The sequence below is a fragment of the Pteropus alecto genome, unplaced genomic scaffold (assembly GCF_000325575.1).
Source record: "Pteropus alecto unplaced genomic scaffold, ASM32557v1 scaffold146, whole genome shotgun sequence".
In the NCBI taxonomy this organism is placed as follows: domain Eukaryota; kingdom Metazoa; phylum Chordata; class Mammalia; order Chiroptera; family Pteropodidae; genus Pteropus; species Pteropus alecto.
In genome coordinates, this window is record NW_006442107.1 from 13,232,204 (window position 1) to 13,251,753 (window position 19,550).

Sequence of the window (19,550 nt, forward strand, 5' to 3'; positions counted from 1 at the left end):
ACGTACACGCGCGCACGCGCGCACACACACACACACACACACACACACACACTTTATATGTGTACCACAGGCTATCATCTTTAGGTTTAAGTAAAACCAGCTGTTTAAGGCTGCTATATCAGGGACAGAATGAGCTGGAAATTAAGGTGTCCTGCTTGCTCTCAGTGCCACAGTTGAAGCTGGGAGATTAGAACTTATTGTGAGCAAGTGAAACAGGAGCTCTTTGGAAGGAAGATACCTGAAATTTTTCCAATTTAAGATAACAATTATACCTCTCCATCCTCTTGTCACAAAGAAGGTGATACTGGTTAGCAGAGGGCAAAATCATGAAACAATAGAAACCAGTGTACATATAGTTAAAGGGCTCACCCACTTTGTTGATAGGTATAGATAGCTCCCAGAAGAGTCATTACTTAAGTGGTTTGTCAGTACTGTGAACTCTGAGACTTTTCCCTAATTCTGGATATGGCTGCATTGGGTTAATGTATGAACACCAATTGGCCATCGTCTATGACACTTTAAATGAGAATTAGAGATGGGAGAATGTCCAGACTTTTAGGGTGGATAAGGTCAACAATACTCGGTGGGTACTCTGAAAAAGGCAATTGCCCAACTTTATTAATGAAAAAGGGGACACCACAGGTGAAGCAGCTGTAAATGAATATGCCTCTGACCCAGACCATGATAAAAGATATGATTTGAGGGTACCTACTGTTCCTCCCATGTTACTTTGTTACTGGGGGGTGAGGGTGGGGATAAGTAGTACAGGAAACCATCTGATTTACTGTTCCAACTTCCTTTAATGGACTTTACTGATGCTAGGAAAATTAGAACTATTCCGTAGAAAGGGAGAAAGGAAATGGAGTCAACAGAGGGGAAAACAAGCATAGCCAAATAGAGTGAAAATATTTTGGCTGTTGTAAACATGTGGAAAGGAAAAAGCAGAAATCGATGGGGGAAAACGAGAGTTTTAACAGAGCATTACCAACACTGGGAGACCCGATGTGTTTCTCCCAGTGCTCTGGCAGTGAAAAGTCCCAGACAGATCTATTATCTGCCCCAGTTTGGAAGGATTTAGAAAACTGGATGACAAGGAATAGCCTAGTGAATTTGATATTGAAATACAGAGGAGTCAATAAGAAAGATTGAATCTGAGGACGATTAATGGGAAGGCCAAGATCTTCTGGCTCATTATAGTTGGCACTGAGCCAACATAGTAATTGAACCTGACATATCTTGTTTGGGTCAAAATCAATGATAAATAGAAGGAAGAAGGTAAAAGAATAAATAAATGCGTTATGCTAAGGTGAAAATCCAATATTATTTTGGTGTCTGAAGACAGTCTCAGAGCAAGAGAATAATATTCTTTCTGAGCTCAAACTCCAGATGCAACCTGGCTTGCCAAAGCCACCTCTGCTTCTGAAAAGCAACAAAGTAGATTGGCAACCAGCAAATTTGGGTGCATGCTCCAGTAAATGCCTTTGTCTTCCATTACTCCTAACCAGGAAGAGTCTATTTAATCATTTTTTCCTATACAAAGAAATCCATTTTAATCACAAGATCTAACTGTAACACATATTTTTTTCATCTCAAAAAGATGTAGGAGTCATGTTTACAAAATGCCATCCATTTTATAGCAGTGATTTATACTTCAGATTAAATTTGTGTATTGATCCAATGAAGAAAAAAAGTTTTATCAGAAACACAATCACATCATAGCATTCCTCACGTAACGTATGGGAGAAATGTGTACATGCTCATTCCAACAACCAACCTCTCTAATAGGCCAATTTAGGCAATTTTATTTAGCACTCCTATGTCCCACCTACCTCTTTTTAAATTTATTCATGGAATGGTTAATACAAATAAGAGTTTTTCCTTTTTTAAACTTTCAGGCATTTCAAAATTTAGGAAAAAAACAGTCTAAAGAAAGAAAAGTGTACAAGAAAGAAAAAAGGGATTGGAGGGAAATTTACTAAATAGTAAAATATTAATGGTGATATATACAGTATACACAGCATATATAGTGGGTACTAGGATTATAGGTGATTTAAATGTTACTTTAAAAAAATATATATTACCACTGCAATTTTCCCAAGTAAGCACAAGTGCTTCAGTAATTGCTGCCAAATCACCAGTATCGGTTTCTTTAAAAATTCATTAGAAAACAGATTCCTGAACTCCTATACACAGTCCTCTAAAAAGGATTATAATTGGTATTATGAGGGATGAAAGCTGGGTGCCCATTTCATAGATAATTAATCATATTCAGCAGTTTAAACCTGACTTTGAGATCAGAGACTAAAAGCGGAGGTAAGAAAGTAAATTTGAAATACTTCATTATAAGCCACACAATATTTCATAATTTTTGTAAAGGCCACAAGAGTATAGCGCTTAGAAGTTAATGATAAATAGATTATAGTATTAAGTTATAATTCTAATTTTGTGATATCTTTGATCTCAAACCTGATATGAAAAACTTCCATATGTAAGCTTTTCATTTCACTTTAAAAAAATTCATTTTAATCATATATCCAATGTAAATACTAAATTCTGATTTATTTCCACCAAGTTTGCTATTAACCTATACATCTGGGCTTTTCTTTACAGCTTTCTCTACAACATTTTCTTCTCTCAAATAAACAGTTGAATGAAGGAAAAAATTTTAATTGTTTTGCCAGCACTGACTGGTTAAAAAAGATCTTGGCCCGAGTCTAACTGTTTTTTATAGCCAAACACTTGAGAACATCTTGTGTTTCAATCAGGAAATTAATGATAATCTTTACTAATGAAATAGGACCAGTAGCCAATGTTAACAGGGAAGTTTTTATCCTCTTTTGTGCCTTGAGACCATATTCACCCATACGGAAAGCCATATTAACTGAAAAGACTTCTTTTTTTTCCCCCTTAAATAACAGCTTTTTGCCAACAGAGTTTTTCTGTCTTTGTTTGGAGATCTCAAATGAATCAAGTTTACTTTTCTTCAGTCTAACATGAACGTGACACAAGGATTTACCCTTTATGCAACAACAGGAGCAGAGAGAGCTCAAAGACTATGAAGTCTGCAGGGCGTGAAATTAAAATTTTCACATTGACACAAAAGACTCCACTGAAGTAATGATACAATGCTAGAATCCTAGCATGACACCTTCTGGTTTGAATAAAAGTCAATGCCATGTGACCTACAGTTTGTACATCAGTGGAAACATTGTGCTGTTCACAAAAATATTTATAACCAAAGGGAGAAAATAAAAGAATTGAGGCAAGCTATGATGAAGCATAAACTTACTGGAGGGGACAGTTCTGGGAAAGCTACTGAGCTCCAGCAGCACCTGGACAATGAGCAAAGGGGAACTGCAGTCCAAGCCGTGGGTGGCTCTTCTTCGAGTGCCTCGGCAATCTGTTGACTCCTCTCTCTCCTATTGTCCAGAGAGGTCATGGTTCCCAGTGGTTTAGGGGCCAGTTCCAATGTTAGTTCTGCTGCTAATTAGCTTGTTCCTTTGTAAATCAATGGTTTGTATTATAAGTATGATCCACCCTTGAGATGAAGCAACACCTCAGGTTTCACCGGAATCTGTTTTTTCCACCATAGTCCATTTCTCTCCAAAGCCCAGAAGATAAGAGTTGGGTATGGGGTGTTATCAACTGGTCTACAGAAAAGTTTTATTTTAAGAGCAGCACATTTCTCAATGATGAGCTGAGACTGTGAGGACAGTAGGCATGGATGGAGTAAAGGGACACTGATTGAGGACTCTCCTCGGAGCTAGCTAGCACAGTATGTACTTCCAACTACCCATGCAGAAGGGCACCACTTCATTAATGGAAAGCATTTTGAAGCATCCTAATGAAACTCCATGCAGAATGTATGGTAAATAGTCCATTCTGCACCTGGTAGGGCAGGTGTCCCAAGGTGAGATGCTTCCAGCTTTCACTAAGTTATACCAAGTGTCAAGTACATGACTATAGCGACTCCTATTGGGCAGACTTCTTCAGGGAACAGAGAAGAGACAGCCCTTGACAAGAAATAAACTTTACATCCCTTCACTCAGAATAGACTGGCATGGTTTCCCAGCCCTGGCTTTCATCCTGGCTCTTAAAAGTGCTTCAGCAGGGTTACGCAGAGCCCCAGGAAGAAAAAATGCCCAAAGTACAACTCCTACCATCCTTTTATTTATTTAAGGCATAATATTAAAAAAAAAATCCCATTGACTAAGCACACCTTTTATCTTATCTTTCTGAATTATTATTTAATATGAACATTAATCTAGAATATTTTTAAATTGTCCAAAGGTTGAAAGAATGAATTCTTCACATATGCCAAGAAAACTGTATACACTGCTTTTATAAGAGACATGTAATTGTATACAAGGTTTGTCTGCTTTCCACTTTGCTATCCTGGTTTTGGGCTACAGCCTTTCTCTCTGGCTCTAACAATAGCTCTGGTTTTCAAGTAGCCCATGTCCTGTGACAAAGAAGCTTGAAGCAGGCCCCTATTTTGATACAAATCCAAACCCACCTCAGAATCTCCCAGCTCTTCCAAAGCAAGAAACGGCCTCTCACATATAATAGTAATCACTCTCCTGTTGCTTGCCAAGAGACTCACATTCCAACCAAGTTGATCATTTTATAAGCATTTATGGATGAGTGCCAAGCAACATGATGATGAGCTTTTAATCTCAGTAATAGTCATACTCAGAATGCACCCATGAATAAAGAAAATCAATGAAAGACTTGATGAGTAAACAGGTAACGCACTGGCCAATTACTCTGCAGCTTCAAGGCCAACTTGGAACCTTCCTTTCATGGGTAATATTAGGATGTGTACACCAAGTGGCTCATTCAAGTTCTTTAAGAAGGCATAGCAAAGACGTTTTGGTGAGAAGATAGATCCAGAAGTCTTAAGGCTAATGAAAATAAAAATATTCATGTATTTCATTTTACTGTTTACAAAGAATTTTCATATATGTGTCTCTTAATTTTTGTGGTTTAACTCATTAAGAGTTACAGATAATACAAAATGGCAAAATGAATTTCAAACAAGAAATAAAGAGAGACTGAAAGTCAAAAAAGGTACTGTAATATCTTTTGAGAGGTACATCTCATTAACATGAAAAGCAAATAGTTTATGGGAAAATATGAAAAGTGTTAAATATATTAGGAATGGTGATGTACACACACATATTTAAATATAGAAACAGTACACGAAAGTGTCCAGCTGAGCTGGAGATACATTAGTCAATCACCATTAACTACATTAATCTCTGTCTTCTCCTTTGGAGTATTCTTGCTGATAAAAGTCTTTGATTTACTCAGTGGCATCGTTGGTACTATCATGCACAATCCAGACAATTTTTTTCCCCCAAGGCAAAGCATGTGGCCTACACTAATATACGGTCACCTTCTTCAATGTGGCTAATGACCTCAATTTGGACTTGAAGGATGCTATCTTTTTTCTGTCTTTCTCCTGGTGTCTTCCCCAAAGTAAAAGCTAATGTTTTCAAGACACGATTTCATTTAAACGTTAAAAAACCTTCAGTATACACATGTTCACATAATCGCAGGAAATGTAAATTGTACCCGGTCTCCTCTCAAGTGGGAAGGCCAGATATTCCCACAGAAATGCTCTGTGCCATGCTGTGAATGACTTGGTGCTGTGTTTGCTTATCCACTTAATCTTTCTAAACTACTGGCCGGCACAAAACACAAAGATTTTGAAGAGAAGATTAAACCAATGTTATTCCGAAACCAATTATTTCTGAAAATGTTCATTTGCTATTTTATTCTGCAAATGTGTAAACTACTCTGCAATCAGGAGACAGAAATACATATTTTCATTTTGATTATTATCTCTAACAAAGGGTAAGATTCAGACAGGATGGAAGGCTGGAAAACTGAGATTCTATGTGGTTTAAGGTATTCAGTTAAGGTTTTGCTGCCAGTAAGTGGTTGAGGCAGGTACTGATGAATCCAGATTTTTGAACTTTAATTCTAATGCTCTCTTCTAAGCTTGCTGCCTGTCTGCAGGCAAGAATTTTACCATGAGAAAACCAAAATAAACCAGCCACAGACCAAAGCATCTTACCTCATGGCTGAACATAACGTAAGAAATGGCTAAGCAAAGACAGTTGGGAGATACTATCCCATGGTCCCCAACCTTTTTGGTACCAGGGACTGGTACCAAATGAGAATCTAATGCCTGATGCTCTGAGGTGGAGCTGAGGTGGTGAGGCTAGCGCTGGGGAGCGCCAGCAAATACAGATGAAGCTTCATTTGCTCCCCCACTGCTCACCTCCTGTTGTGTGGCCTGGTTCCTAACATGCCACTGACTGGTACTGGTCCGCGGCCCAGGAGCTGGGGACTCTTGGTCTAAGCAATCAAATCCCAATGTGAGGAACACACTGAAACTACTCACAATTGAGCATCTGTTGTCATCCAGACTGAAAATCTAGAAGCTTAGACATTCTAGAATTCTTAAAGAATGGGAAAACCTTTGAGTAGATGAAAATGCAAAGAAGTTCTGAGAAGTAAGAGAGCACAACTAAATGTATAAGCTGAGTAAAACCATGGTTCCTTCATAGATGTGGAGAAGGCATAAAGGAAAACAGCTGTAGATAGGAATGCCATGAACTAGTAAATTGAAAAGACAACATTCACTTTGTGATCATTCATTCATCCAATAAATATTTATTGATTGATTGTCTATTATGAGCTAGGCTCTGCTCTAGCAAAGAGATATAGCAATGAATGTAAGAGAAAAAAATCCTTGCCCTCTTGAAGTTTACATTCTATATGGCACAGGATGGGGAGATAAAGACAATAAAAACACATTAGATTGATAAGCGGGTCCTTCAAAGGCTTCTGAAACACTTTTTCAGTGCAGGCTAATTGATGTATTCTAATAACCCCTTGGGGAGAGGATGACAGTGGCTACAGAAAGTTGCTAACAGAAAGGCGAGGCCCTGCAGTTGGGTGGGGGTGGAAAGAGAAAGGGAGAATGCTGGTGTGTTGGGGTTAAACCGTGAGATGTGCAGCTCCAGAGAAGGGGCTCCCGAATGTGTATCTTTAGCTCAAGTACATCAGAGTCAGTTGGGGAAATAAAAACACACACATCAGTGGGGCCCGTCCCTGACAATTCTGATTCAGTTAATCTAGGGTGAGGCTGGAAGTGGGTACTTTTACAAAGATTTCCAAGTGATTCCAATGTGCAGACAGAGTTTAGAACCATTGCTCTAAAGGGAATTAAACCCTTTTAGAACTTTTACAAAGGACTAATGTGATGAAGAAATCCATTATCAATAACTTCAGTGAGGTCTTGAGTGACCCCAGAAACAGAAGTCCTGGAACACCACGTTAAATACTAACTCTATCACTAGCCAAGGATTTTACTCACCACTTGCCTCTATTTAGAAGAAAAACAAGTAGGGGACATCTCGAGACATTAGAAAAATTTGCCAACATTGTGGAAAAAAAAATCCTTTGAAAGCAGGGTCATTAATATTTGCTTTTAAGTCACTTATCTGCAGACCACTGTCACTCACTGCATTTGGCAGAGGGGCCACTATCATTCACACACACTGTTCTAGGTACACAAGCAAGTCCTGCTGCCCAAAGCACAAAAGAAGGAAGCTAACATCGAATGCCAACTACGGCCTGCACCGAGTTAAGGGCTTTGCATATCTAGTCACACATAATCTGAGAAGATGTGTAAAGTGCTTGTTAGTATTCTTATTTACACATGAGGAATCAGGCTTAGAGAAGTAACAGGAATGTCTGCAAGGTGAATATTAAAGAATACAATCCTATTGCCTATTTCTGAGATGAACCTAACACTATCCTTCTGCCAGAGAACATACACAGAGTTTGGAATTACAACAGCAGGGTCCAAAGCAAGTTCACCAATGACAACTACTATTTTGTCACATACCGGGACTGTGCTCAATACTTTATGTAAACTATCTTGCTTGGTCATCATGACAAGCCTGTGAGGGAGATATTATTATCATAGATTAAATTAAAAGATTTGTCAAAACCATAGAGCAAGCATTTAAACCTGGGCCTATAAACCTAGGTGTTATAATTATTACACCTGGGCTCTTAACTGTTCTATAATTGCCTCTTTGAGCATAACTTCCTCATGATGGTGAGGATTACATTAGGTGACATATATAAGAGTTTTTATATAAAAGCATTAAGTGCCCAGAACAGTGACACTCAACGATGTTTTTAACATTGAAGTTAAGGGAATTTAATTATCTAGGGCCAAATGAACAACTCAGAAACATCAACTCATGAGGCTAAAAACTGTGAAATGATAGTGGGAACCGGCAATACTGAACAGATGTCACTAATCATAGCATTTTTCAGAGTTCAGACCCTGGAGAAGACATACCAAGGAAACATATACCTCATCTACTGCTTGCTCGACAAAGAAATAACATATTTATGTCATATGTTCCAAGGGTAACTTTAGAGTATAAAAGTTTGAAATGGGTTTACCTCCTACACCTGTGTAGTCTTTATTTTCTTTTAAAATATTGTTTTTGAAATTAAGTAATACATGTTGGTTGTAGAAAATTTAGAAAATATAGAAAAGTATGAACAATAAAATAGTTCACCTGGAATTTGGAAAGATTTCTTAAAGCCAAGGACTAGAATTCTAAGCGACTAGTAAATATAAGGTGTTGTAACGTATATTTTCCCTGTACGGTATGTTCTTCCTACGGTAAGAATGTCTTCACAAACTTCGTTAGGCTGAATTCATTTCTTGGAATTGTGCTATGTCTTTATTATTTCTACTTAGCTTATTTGTTTCTGTTTTCTTAACTTACACACTATAAACAGTATGTACAAGAGAAATGGATGATTATATTAATGGCTTTTAACAGTGGGAATTATAGTAACAGCCCAACAGCATGGCTTAATTAAAAGCAATGTCTTTTCATTGAACACGTAAGAATTTACATGCATTCAACTGTTCTTGGTAGTAATGCACTGCTGGCAGGGAATTCCAAATTACTAACCTAACCTAAAAACACTTTTGAATGGCTGGGCTTTTCATCCTTTAGATTCAAGATGGAAGACAGAGAGGCATATTTGCAACTTCATATTTTCTTTTATATATTTAACACATTCTTTTTCTGAAGTCTTCAGATTATTCCTTTTTATTGTCATTTTATGTAGATCATTTCACTAAGCTTTTTTTTCATTTTGTTGTTTACAATATACACAAAATAGGAAAGTTACAGTAAATGCTACTTGATTGTGTGTAGTGTGTAAACTGTTATTATGAGGGCAGATAAAGGTAAAATAATAGTTTAGGGTCCAGTAGCCCACATTTTAGTAAGTCATTACAAAAATCTAAGAAGAAATTCTACTTAATAGTTTGAAATTGAGTTTTAATAGTCATAAAAAACCTTACAATGATATGTAATTTGCATGAACATAGGTTATAAATAAATATAGCTAGACATATGACACATTCCTGATATATAATAGGCATTCAATGAATAGTAGTCAGTATCATTATATAAGGTCAACACTCATATACTCTCTTATATAGAGGCAGTGAGGTCTGCTACTGAAACCTCTCACATAAACCCAACTAGTGCCCGTGGGCTCTAGTTTGATGTTACTTTAGCTTCTATCTCTCTACCTTTGGAAGAATAACACATTATTATTTCTTCTGCTAGGCACATGAGGGAATCTGGCTGAGTACTTAAATTATTTGTGTAAATGTCCAGGTGAGAAAAAGTCTGATTAAAAATTTTTTTTCGTCACTATTATGATTTTGGGCATAACTACAAGAAAGCATTGCAATTTGGCTGTTGTGTATAGTGAAACCACGACATCTCGCTTTCTCTGTATGACTAAGTTTCTTCCTATCAAGTTACAAAAACAAATTCCAAGTTTGTGTGATTCCTACCCTAAACCAGAATTTTATCAGCTTAGTGTCAATACCTCTGAACCACATCCAAATTTTAGGCAGTATAAAAGAATGAAAAAACACTGAAATTTGATATTGGAAGGGCTAAATTCAAGTTCTCTTTTCTGTTTCCTTGTTGTGTGACCTTTGGTGGTCAGTTTCTCTCAGTTCTCATTTCCTCATTGTAAAATGGAATAATATTACTACTTACTTCACAGAGTTTTAGTGCAATTTAAATGAGATAATGCACATTAAAAGCACTGTCAACTCTCAAGTACAATGCCAAGGATTATGAACAGGTAATTATAACTTTCAGCATTATATATTTATTACCAGTATAATAGAAATGTTTCTTGTGTAGGTTTTGAATCCCCTGGCAGCTGTCAATCCAGAATTTGGTTGCCCGAGATAAAACAGATCATTGTTACAATTATTTACACAATTTTTCCTTCTCTGCAATGTAAGTGGTTACTGGAAATATGACATAGAAAACTAAACAATGCTCGAACTGCCCATAGGCTAAAGCCTTGGTTTATAATCCACAGAGAATGAAAAGGGACAAATGCAGAAATGTTTGTCCCTTTTCATAGCACAGCAAAGGACTAAGACGCCATCAGTCGTTCTATCACATTAAAGGTTATACCATCATAATGGGGGCTGGAAGCAACTGGGTGCTCATGTCAAGTTACTTAAGGTAAAAATAAAGATAAAAAGTCTTTTTTTTTTAATTGTATATATTTAAGATATACAATATGATGTTTTGATTTGCATATATATATTAAAATGATTACTACAGTTGGGCTAATAATGTATCCATCCTCTCATACAGTTACAATTTGTTTTTGTGGTAAGAACACCTGAAATCTCTTTTAACAAATTTACGATATTCGATACAGTATTATTAACTATAGTCACCATGCTGCACATTAGATTTCTAGAACTTATTCATCTAGGATGATGAACCTTTGACCAACGTCTTATTTTCTCCTCCTTCCCACTCCTGGTAACCACTGTTCTACTTTCTGCTTCTATGAGTCCACCTTTTTAGATTCCACATATAAATGAGATCATGCAGTATTTCTCTTTCTGTGTCTGTCTTATTTCACTTAGCATAATGTTCTTTAGGTTTGTCCATATTGTCCAAATGGCAGAATATTCCTTTTTTAAGGCTGAATATTTGACAGTCCATTCATCTGTTGATGGACATGAGTTGTTTCTATATCTTGGCTATTGTGAATTAGGCTGCAATCAATATGAGAGTGCAGATATCTCTTTGCAGTACTGATTTCATTTTCTTTGGGTATATACCCAGAAGAGAGATTGCTGGATCATATGGTAGTTCTATTTTTAATTCGTTAAGGAACCTCCTTACTATTTTCTATAATAGCTGGACAAATTTACATTCCTACTAATAGTATACAAGGGTTATCTTTTCTCCGCATACTTGCCAGTAATTGTTATCTTTTATCTTTTTGATAATAGGCATCCAAATAGTTGTGAGGTGATATCTTACTGTGGTTTGGATTTGCATTTCCCTAATTAGTGATGTTGAGTATCTTTTCATATACCTGTTGGCAATTTGTTTGTCTTCTTTGACAAAGGTCGCTATCCATTCATAATAAAAACTCTCAACAAAATATGTATAGAAAAAAATTTCTTCAATACAATAATGGCCATATATTTAAAGCCCATAGCTAATCATAATCGATGAAGAAAAACAGAAAGCTTTTCTTCTAAGATCTAGTACAAAGAAAAGATAGGACAAAGTATTGGAAGTACAGCAAGAGCAATGAGGCAAGAAAAAGAAATAAAAGGCATCCAAACAAATAAGAAGTAAAATTATCTCTGCAAATAACATGATTTAACATGTAGAAAACCCTAAAGATTCCAAAAAAACCCCTGTTAAAACTAATAAATGAATTCAGTAAAGTTACAGGATACAAAACCAACATACAAAAATCAGTTGCATCTCTTTATGCCAACAGGGATCTATATGAAAAGAAAAGCAAGAAAGAAATCCTATTTACGATAGCATCAAAAAGAATAAAATACTTGGGAATAAATTTAACCAAGGAAGTGAAAGATTTGTACGCTGAAAACTAAAACACTGATGTCAAGAATTGAAGATGACATAAATAGAAAGAAATAAATGGAAAGAAACATAAAAGAAATAAATGAAATAGGTAAAATAAATGGAAAGATATCCTGTGTTCATGGATTGAAAGAATTAATATTGTTAAAATGTCTATACTACCCAAAGTGATATACAGATACAACACAATCCTTGTCAAAATTCCAATGGTATTTTTCACAGGAATAGAAAACATAATCTTAAAATTCATATGAAATCACAAAGGACCCTGAATAGTCAAAGCAATTTGAGAAAGAACAAAGTTGGAAGCATCACTCTTCCTGATTTCAAATTACATTACAAAACTCTAGTAATCAAAACAGTATGGCACTGGCACAAAAACAGGCACAGAGGTCAATGGAATAGAATAAATAGCTCAGAAATAAACCCAAGCATAACTGGTCAACTAATTTTTGACAAGGGAGCCAAGAATAAACAATGGGGAAAGTGTAGTTTCTCCAATAAATGGTGTTGGGAAAACTGGATATCCACATGCAAAAGAATAAACTGATCTTTATCTTACATTATACACAAAAATAAACTCAAAATGGATTTAAAGACTTAAATGTAAAACCTGAAACTGTAAAACTTCTAGAGGAAAACATAGGGAAAAAGCTTGACATTGGTCTTTAAAATATATATTTTTTTGAATTTGACACCAAAAGCAACAAAACAAACAAAACAAACAAAAACAAAAAAACCAGACTAAAAGCCTTCTGCATAGCAAAGGAAATAATTAATAAAATGAAAAGGTAAACTATGGATGGTAGAAAATATTTGCATATTATATATTTGATAAGGGATTAATAAACAAAATATATAAGGAACTCTTACAACTCAGTAGCAAAAAATAAACAGCCTGATTAAAAAATGAGAAAAGGATCTGAACAGAGATTTTTCTAATAAAGACAGAAAAATACTGTCTTAAAGACAGAAGTTTAAGTTATAGATTGGAGGGTATTTAGATTCTTCCAGACTGGACTTGGTAGAGTGTGGTCCCAGGGTTCCAATACTTCTGAGTCTGGTCCCTCAATCTCAACTGCAATGGGCAAAGAGTCTCCACAAGCCACCTTCAAGTCAGCCGTGTGCAAACAGCTGCCTGTGAGCATTACTGTGCACGGGCAATTGCACTATAGACAGCTCAGCAAGGTACACATTTACAGCAAAATTTTCAAAACACATTAAGCATATGGTTTGACAGCAAAGGACCAAGGTCACAAAAAAAGGAACAAATAAAGCTATTTTTCATATGAAGCCCCCAAATAAGCAATCAAATTTCTTCAAAGCACATACTCAAATATTTTCCAACTTCCCTCAGTAAAAAACAAGCTCCACAAAATCATCCCCCCAACATACCTCAAAAACAAACAAAACAAAACAAAAAACTTTAGCTCTGTATTATGGTAAAAAAAAAAAAACAACAACCAAAAAACTGATCTTTCCGAAAAAAAGAAAAAAGAGAGCGAGGTGAAGAGTACTTCCTAGAAATAGGCTAACTCTATCTCCAGTTCCAAAAATTCACTAATCAGGTGACTTAGTGAGATCTGCCTTTCCCTCTTCACATTTCACGTACGCTCACAAAAGAAGCCAGGAATACCAGCCTTAACTCCTATGAGTGAGGGAAGAACAGAGAGAAGAGGCCTTAGTAACCTTTTCTTCAGGGACTGAGAATGTAATCCTGTGGTTGCAGGCCTGGTATTTGCCCCTGTTTATCAGTTTGGAACAATCATCACTGAGTTGTCACATGACTGAGATAGAGAAACTCTAAGTATTTGAAAAAGTGACAAGATTTCTGTTTCACTGAACAATCCCAGAAGGTACTGTCTTCATTTTAAATATAAAATGTATCAGATCTACATACCTGAAAAGAAAAAGACACCAACATATAAAAGATATACAGCTGCAACAGATTTTTTCTAGTCAAATTTGAAATAAAAGATTGGAAGATCCAAAGCTACATTAATGCAAATATCTGCTTGTTGCAAGTATACTTTTTGATTAAATTGGCATACATCAAGTACAATTAGAAAGGTTATTTATAACGAAGAAATACATAATTCTGCATCTTAATGGGGATGACAATTACAGCTGATGGTTGCTAATTAACATTACTTCTCTTGCTCTGGGGGCCAGATATTTCCTGTATGATCTTTCTTACTGGCAATGGACACATCTAATTCTGGAAGGCACAAAAGGGTTAATCATTGGTAATATTTGTGGCTCATAACAAATTCATTGGTAAGTTGCCCAGGTCTGGCTTCACACTGGAGAAGAGGCTCAAGTAGAATCAGTAAACTATGACTCAGTATCATGACAGGAAAAATACTGGACTTTCTGAGTGAAGGTGTGTGCACCTACCAGCGGGGCGGTCAGAATGACAGGGAGAAAAGGCCCCTGTAGTTCTTTCCAGGTGGAGTGGTTTGTGCCATGTTGCCTGTTCCAGCCATGCGGAAATGCAAGGTACTATTTAGTTCAGTGGCAACACCCTCTTGTGCCAAGATGAGCAGTGTGCTAACTCTCTTGGACAGCTCAGGGGTGTGCGATCAATGCTGGAGGCCAGAAGTGAAATGGAAAGAAAGAAGCATTACAGCTCTCAGCACTGAAAACTACAAAGCCCTCTTTGCTTGTGCTATAAATTACATATTTATTTTGTTAGCATGAGATAGATGAATATTTCTACATACAAAGGTGCCCAGCTAAAATCAGGATAAGTGATATTAATGTGTTACGGTCAGTATTATTGAACTTCAAAAGCGATAAACTTTATGAGTCAATAAATATTACATTTGCAACATTGTTAACATTCCTTTACTGTCTCTAGCACTTGTTACACATGGTAGCTGCAAGTCTACAATACATTATTCATATTTGGGGTGTCACCAAGTGATAGATTGCTGTAGGAGAGGCTGTCCTTTAAATAAATCAACAAATAAAAATGCAAATGTTAACATTTTCAGCCACAACTTTTTCCATTTTGAATGGGGAATGAAAATTTCACATATTGACAGGCAGCAGAGAGAACAATTAACAGCCTACACCATGAATGAGAAAGATTACTTTGCCATGCCTTGTTTTATTACCTGCACATGGAATAATATGGTAGTCCTGTAGGTGTTAACACTTTTTAGAAAACAAAGGAAAACCTGTCCAGGACTAGCATCTGTCACAGCCCCATCCTCTTTTGCAAGTCTTGAAAATTCTTAAAATTTAGGGTGGACAGGGAAAAGGGTTTTTACTCTTGTTCTCCTAAGTACTACTTTCAAAGATTTGTCAGGATGAAGAACAGGCTTTTCTCTTGCAGTAAGAGTTTGTGTGTAACTAAAAAGCAGTCTATAAAAAATGTTTTTTCTACACTTTGAAATAAAAATAATTCAAATAATCCTGATTCGGAAATCTGGAAAGCAAACACTGTGCCTTCCTGGTACCTGATTTTCATAGTACTGAATCTTTTTTTTCAACTCTGCACATTGTATAATAGACCTATAATATGCCATCGTGCATGCCTAAGGATAAAATCTGGTGTGCTACACGTGGTTTTATTTAGCCAAATGCTCATTACTTAAGAAGCTTCTGAGAATCTATATTTAGCTGATTTGTAGTATTGAGAACTAACAGATCAAGAATCCTTTTTTTAAGGTCCATAAATATGAGTCTTCACAGCAATTTTAACTGGCCTTGTAAAACTCCACTGTTGATACGGTCCATTCAGAAAATGTGTGCTGAGGATGTTCTACAAAACCCTCACTGGGAAAGCATTTTCTTTTTCTTTTTCATGCTTTTCTCTAAGCTGAAATGTAATCATCAAATACACATTGAAGTGGAGTTAAGAGATCTCATTTTAATCCTCAACAATAGAGAAATTCACTAACACTGAAAATCCTGGCTCTCTCTCCTCCCTACCTGTAACTCCTCCAGAAGAATCTCTCAAGGTGAGCGAGGACAGATCCTCTATGAGCACAAGCATCCAGCCACAACATTAAGTAGTCCAAGGAGGGAACCCCGTCGATATTTCATAACCACAATTCACGGTGGGTCTTTGGCAGAATGATAACAACAGCAGCATTAAAAATAAAAGAAAGGAGTAATGAACAAAGAACGTGGTAAACTAGTAAAATTTTTTTTTGATTATGGGTGGCCTCCAAAATAAGGAAGTTGTCATTGTCAATTATTATAGTATTTAAGATTATGGGCTTTAGAGTCTGAAATGCTGGCTGACCTTAGCTATGTGACCTTAGGCAAGTCAATCAGTTTCTCTGAGCCTTAGTTTCCTAATTTTTTAAAATGAGGATGACAATAGTACTACTTCATAAGGCTATGATGAAGATTAAATCAGATAATGCATACAAAGGGCTGGCAACATACTAGATGCTTAATAGATGACAGCTATTATTATTATCCTCTGTGTTAGGGTCATTTCCCAAAAGTTCTTTAAAATTAAAATTATCTTAAAACCTATATTCATTCATCTGATAAGATACTAGGTATTTAAGTGTTCAAAATCATATTCCCAGGGAAACATAAACCAAACCCTTTTGGTGTTGATATTTATATATTTAGCCCTTAAACATGTAAAGGTTGAACATATTAGATATGAGAAATTTTATTCAATATGAGAAATTTTAATAACATGTTTCTTTTCCTGATTCCAGAAAAGGCTGATCAAACTATTCTCTTCATTCAAATTTCTCTGTAATAAGTAAATGTTGACAGTCCTTTAACAAAGCCCACTGTAATTGTCAATATCAATTAATTCAGTTAGTTAAACTTATAGTCCAAGTGCACAATTTGGGAAGAGCCTGCTACTAAGCGGACTTTTTGATGAAAGATAGGATTAGCTTTGTGTTTCTATGGATATCCTTGCCAATTACCATTATCAACTAAAGAAGAGCATGTATAAAGAAGAGGGCTCCAAAAGTTCAACCTGGCCAAATCCAGATGCATCCAAATAAGGGTATCTCTCCTGAGCAAAAGCCATTAAGAAGTGTCAAGATTTTTCCACTCTTTATTAAACAAACCTCACAAAAGTGCTTCTATAGAAATAAAAGGCATCTAAATTGGAAAGGAAGAAGTAAAACTGTCACTATTTACAGATGACATGATACTATACATAGGAAGCCCAAAAGACTCAACCAAAAAATTATTAAAACTAATAAATGAATTCAGTAAAGTTGCAGGATACAAAATTAATATATAGAAATCAGTTGTACTGATAATGTGCTATCAGAAAGAGAAATAAAAGAAACAGCTGCATAAAAAAATACCTTGGAATAAATTTAACCAAGGTAAAAACTATAATATGTTGATAACAGAAATTGAAGACAACACAAATAAATGGAAAGATAGATCATGCTCATGGACTTGAAGAATTAATATTGTTAAAATATTCATACTACCTGAAGCAATCTGCAATCCCTATCAAAACGCCAGTGGCATTTTTAATGGACCTAGAAAAAAGAATCCTAAAATTTGTATAAAATCACAAAAGACCCCAACAACCAAAATAATTTTGAAAAAGAAGAACAAAGTTGGAGGTATCATGCTCCCTGATTTCAAACCATACTGGCAAAGCTATAGTAATCAAAACGATATGGTGCTGGCACAAAAACAGACACATAGATCAGTGGAACAGAGAGCCCAGAAATAAACCCACACACATATGGTCAATTAATCTATGACAAAAGAAGCAAAATATACAGTGGAGAAAAGATAGTCTCTTTAATAAATGGTATTGGGAAAACGGGACAGCTACATGGGAAAGAATAAAACTGGACCATTATCTTACACTATATATAACAAGAAATTCAAAAAGATTAAAGATTTGAATGTAAGTCCTGAAACCAAAAAACTCCTAAAAGAAAACACATGCTGTAAACTCTTTGATACTGGTCTTAGCAATATTTTTCTGAACCAGTCTCTTCAAGCAAGGGAAACAAAAGCAAAAATAAACAAATAGGACTACATCAAGCAAAAAGCTTTTGCAGGGTAAAGGAAACCATCAATTAAACGAAAAGGCAACCTACTGAAGGGGAGAAGATATTTGCAAATCATATATTCAATAAAGGGTCAATATCTAAAATATGTAAAGAACTTACACAATTTAATATAAAAAAATCCAAAGAATCCGATTAAAAAACGGGCAGAGACATTTTTCAAAAAGACACAGATGGCTGACAGAAACATGAAAATGCTCAATATCAATAATCATCAGAGAAATGCAAATCAAAAACCACAATGAGATATTACTTAATTTCTGTCAGAATGGCTATTATCAAAAAGACAAAAAGAAAAAAGTGCTAGCAAGGATATGGAGAAAGAGAACTCTTTGCACACTGTTGGTGGGAATGTAAACTGGTGCAGTCATTATGGAAAACAGTATGGAGGCTCTTCACAAAATTGAAAATAGAACAACCATACATTCCAGCAATTCTAGTTGGAGGTATTTACTGAAGAAAACAAAAACACTGACTCAAAGAGATATATGTACCCCTACGTTCATTGCAGCACTATTTACAATAGCCAAGTATCCATAGATGGATGAAAGAATAAAGATGTGGTTTCTATGTATAACAGAAAATTACTCAACTATAAAAAAATAAAATGCTGCCATTTACAACAACATGGATGGACTTAGAGGGTATTATGCTAAGTGAAATAAATCAGACAGAGACAGACAAATACCATATGATTTCCCTTATATGTAGAATCTAAAAATCAAAACATATGAACAAACAAAACAAAACAGAAACAGACTCATAGATACAAGAAACAAATTGGTGGTTACCAAAGAGGGGAGGAGTTGGAGGGTGGGTTAAATAGGTGAGGGGGATTAAGAGGTACAAACTTTTAGTTAAAATAGAAATAAATCATGAGGATGTAATGCACAGCATATGGAATATAGTCGATAATATCGTAATAACTTTGTATGGTGACAGATGGTAACTAGATTTATTATGGGGATCATTTCATAATGTATACAAGTATCGAAGCACTATAATGTATACTTAAAATTAATAGGACATTGTATGTCAATTATATGTCAATAAAAAATAAAAAATAAACTAAAAAAATGCTCTTATTTGGAGAATGTTAAATTGAAGAATCCCTAAAACTTACCGGGAGGTGTTGTGTTGGAATGATGATGTGGTTGTGCTTACAAGCTCCTTTTGGCTTCCTGTTGTCATAGGAGATGTGGACGCATCTTTTCTAACTTCTGTCATTGCTCCTGTGTGAACAATAAAGAAAATAATTTTGGCATTCTATAAAGGAAATGAAAATTTTCATTTTGAGTAATAGAGATTACAGGAATCCTTAAGCTTTAAAAGTAAGCAATTCACCACCTCCCAACATGAAACAATGACAGATGGAAAACTCAGTAGGTTATTTTGATTTTGTAAATATCAGAGATCCACAACACATTGTTTAAAAAAGTATATTTGTGCAATAACAGACTAACTAGAGATTTTGTTTTTAAACCTGATGGCCTGTCATATTCCTTAT

General features: G+C 35.6%; 1 protein-coding gene across 5 annotated transcripts in view; it reads right to left on the reverse strand.

Annotated features, from left to right (window-relative positions):
• KIAA1328 (KIAA1328 ortholog) overlaps positions 1-19,550 on the reverse strand; it is a 228,696-nt gene that overhangs the window by 9,057 nt on the left and 200,089 nt on the right. For 3 of the 5 annotated variants that reach the window (XM_025038649.1, XM_025038648.1, XM_025038652.1), the window contains one exon: positions 19,167-19,275. In XM_025038649.1, coding sequence (XP_024894417.1) covers positions 19,167-19,275 — 109 coding nt within the window. Of the gene's footprint in view, positions 1-15,937; positions 16,088-17,446; positions 17,498-19,166; positions 19,276-19,550 lie in introns of those variants that run through there. The other 2 variants (XM_025038650.1, XM_025038651.1) reach the window with 2 other exon arrangements.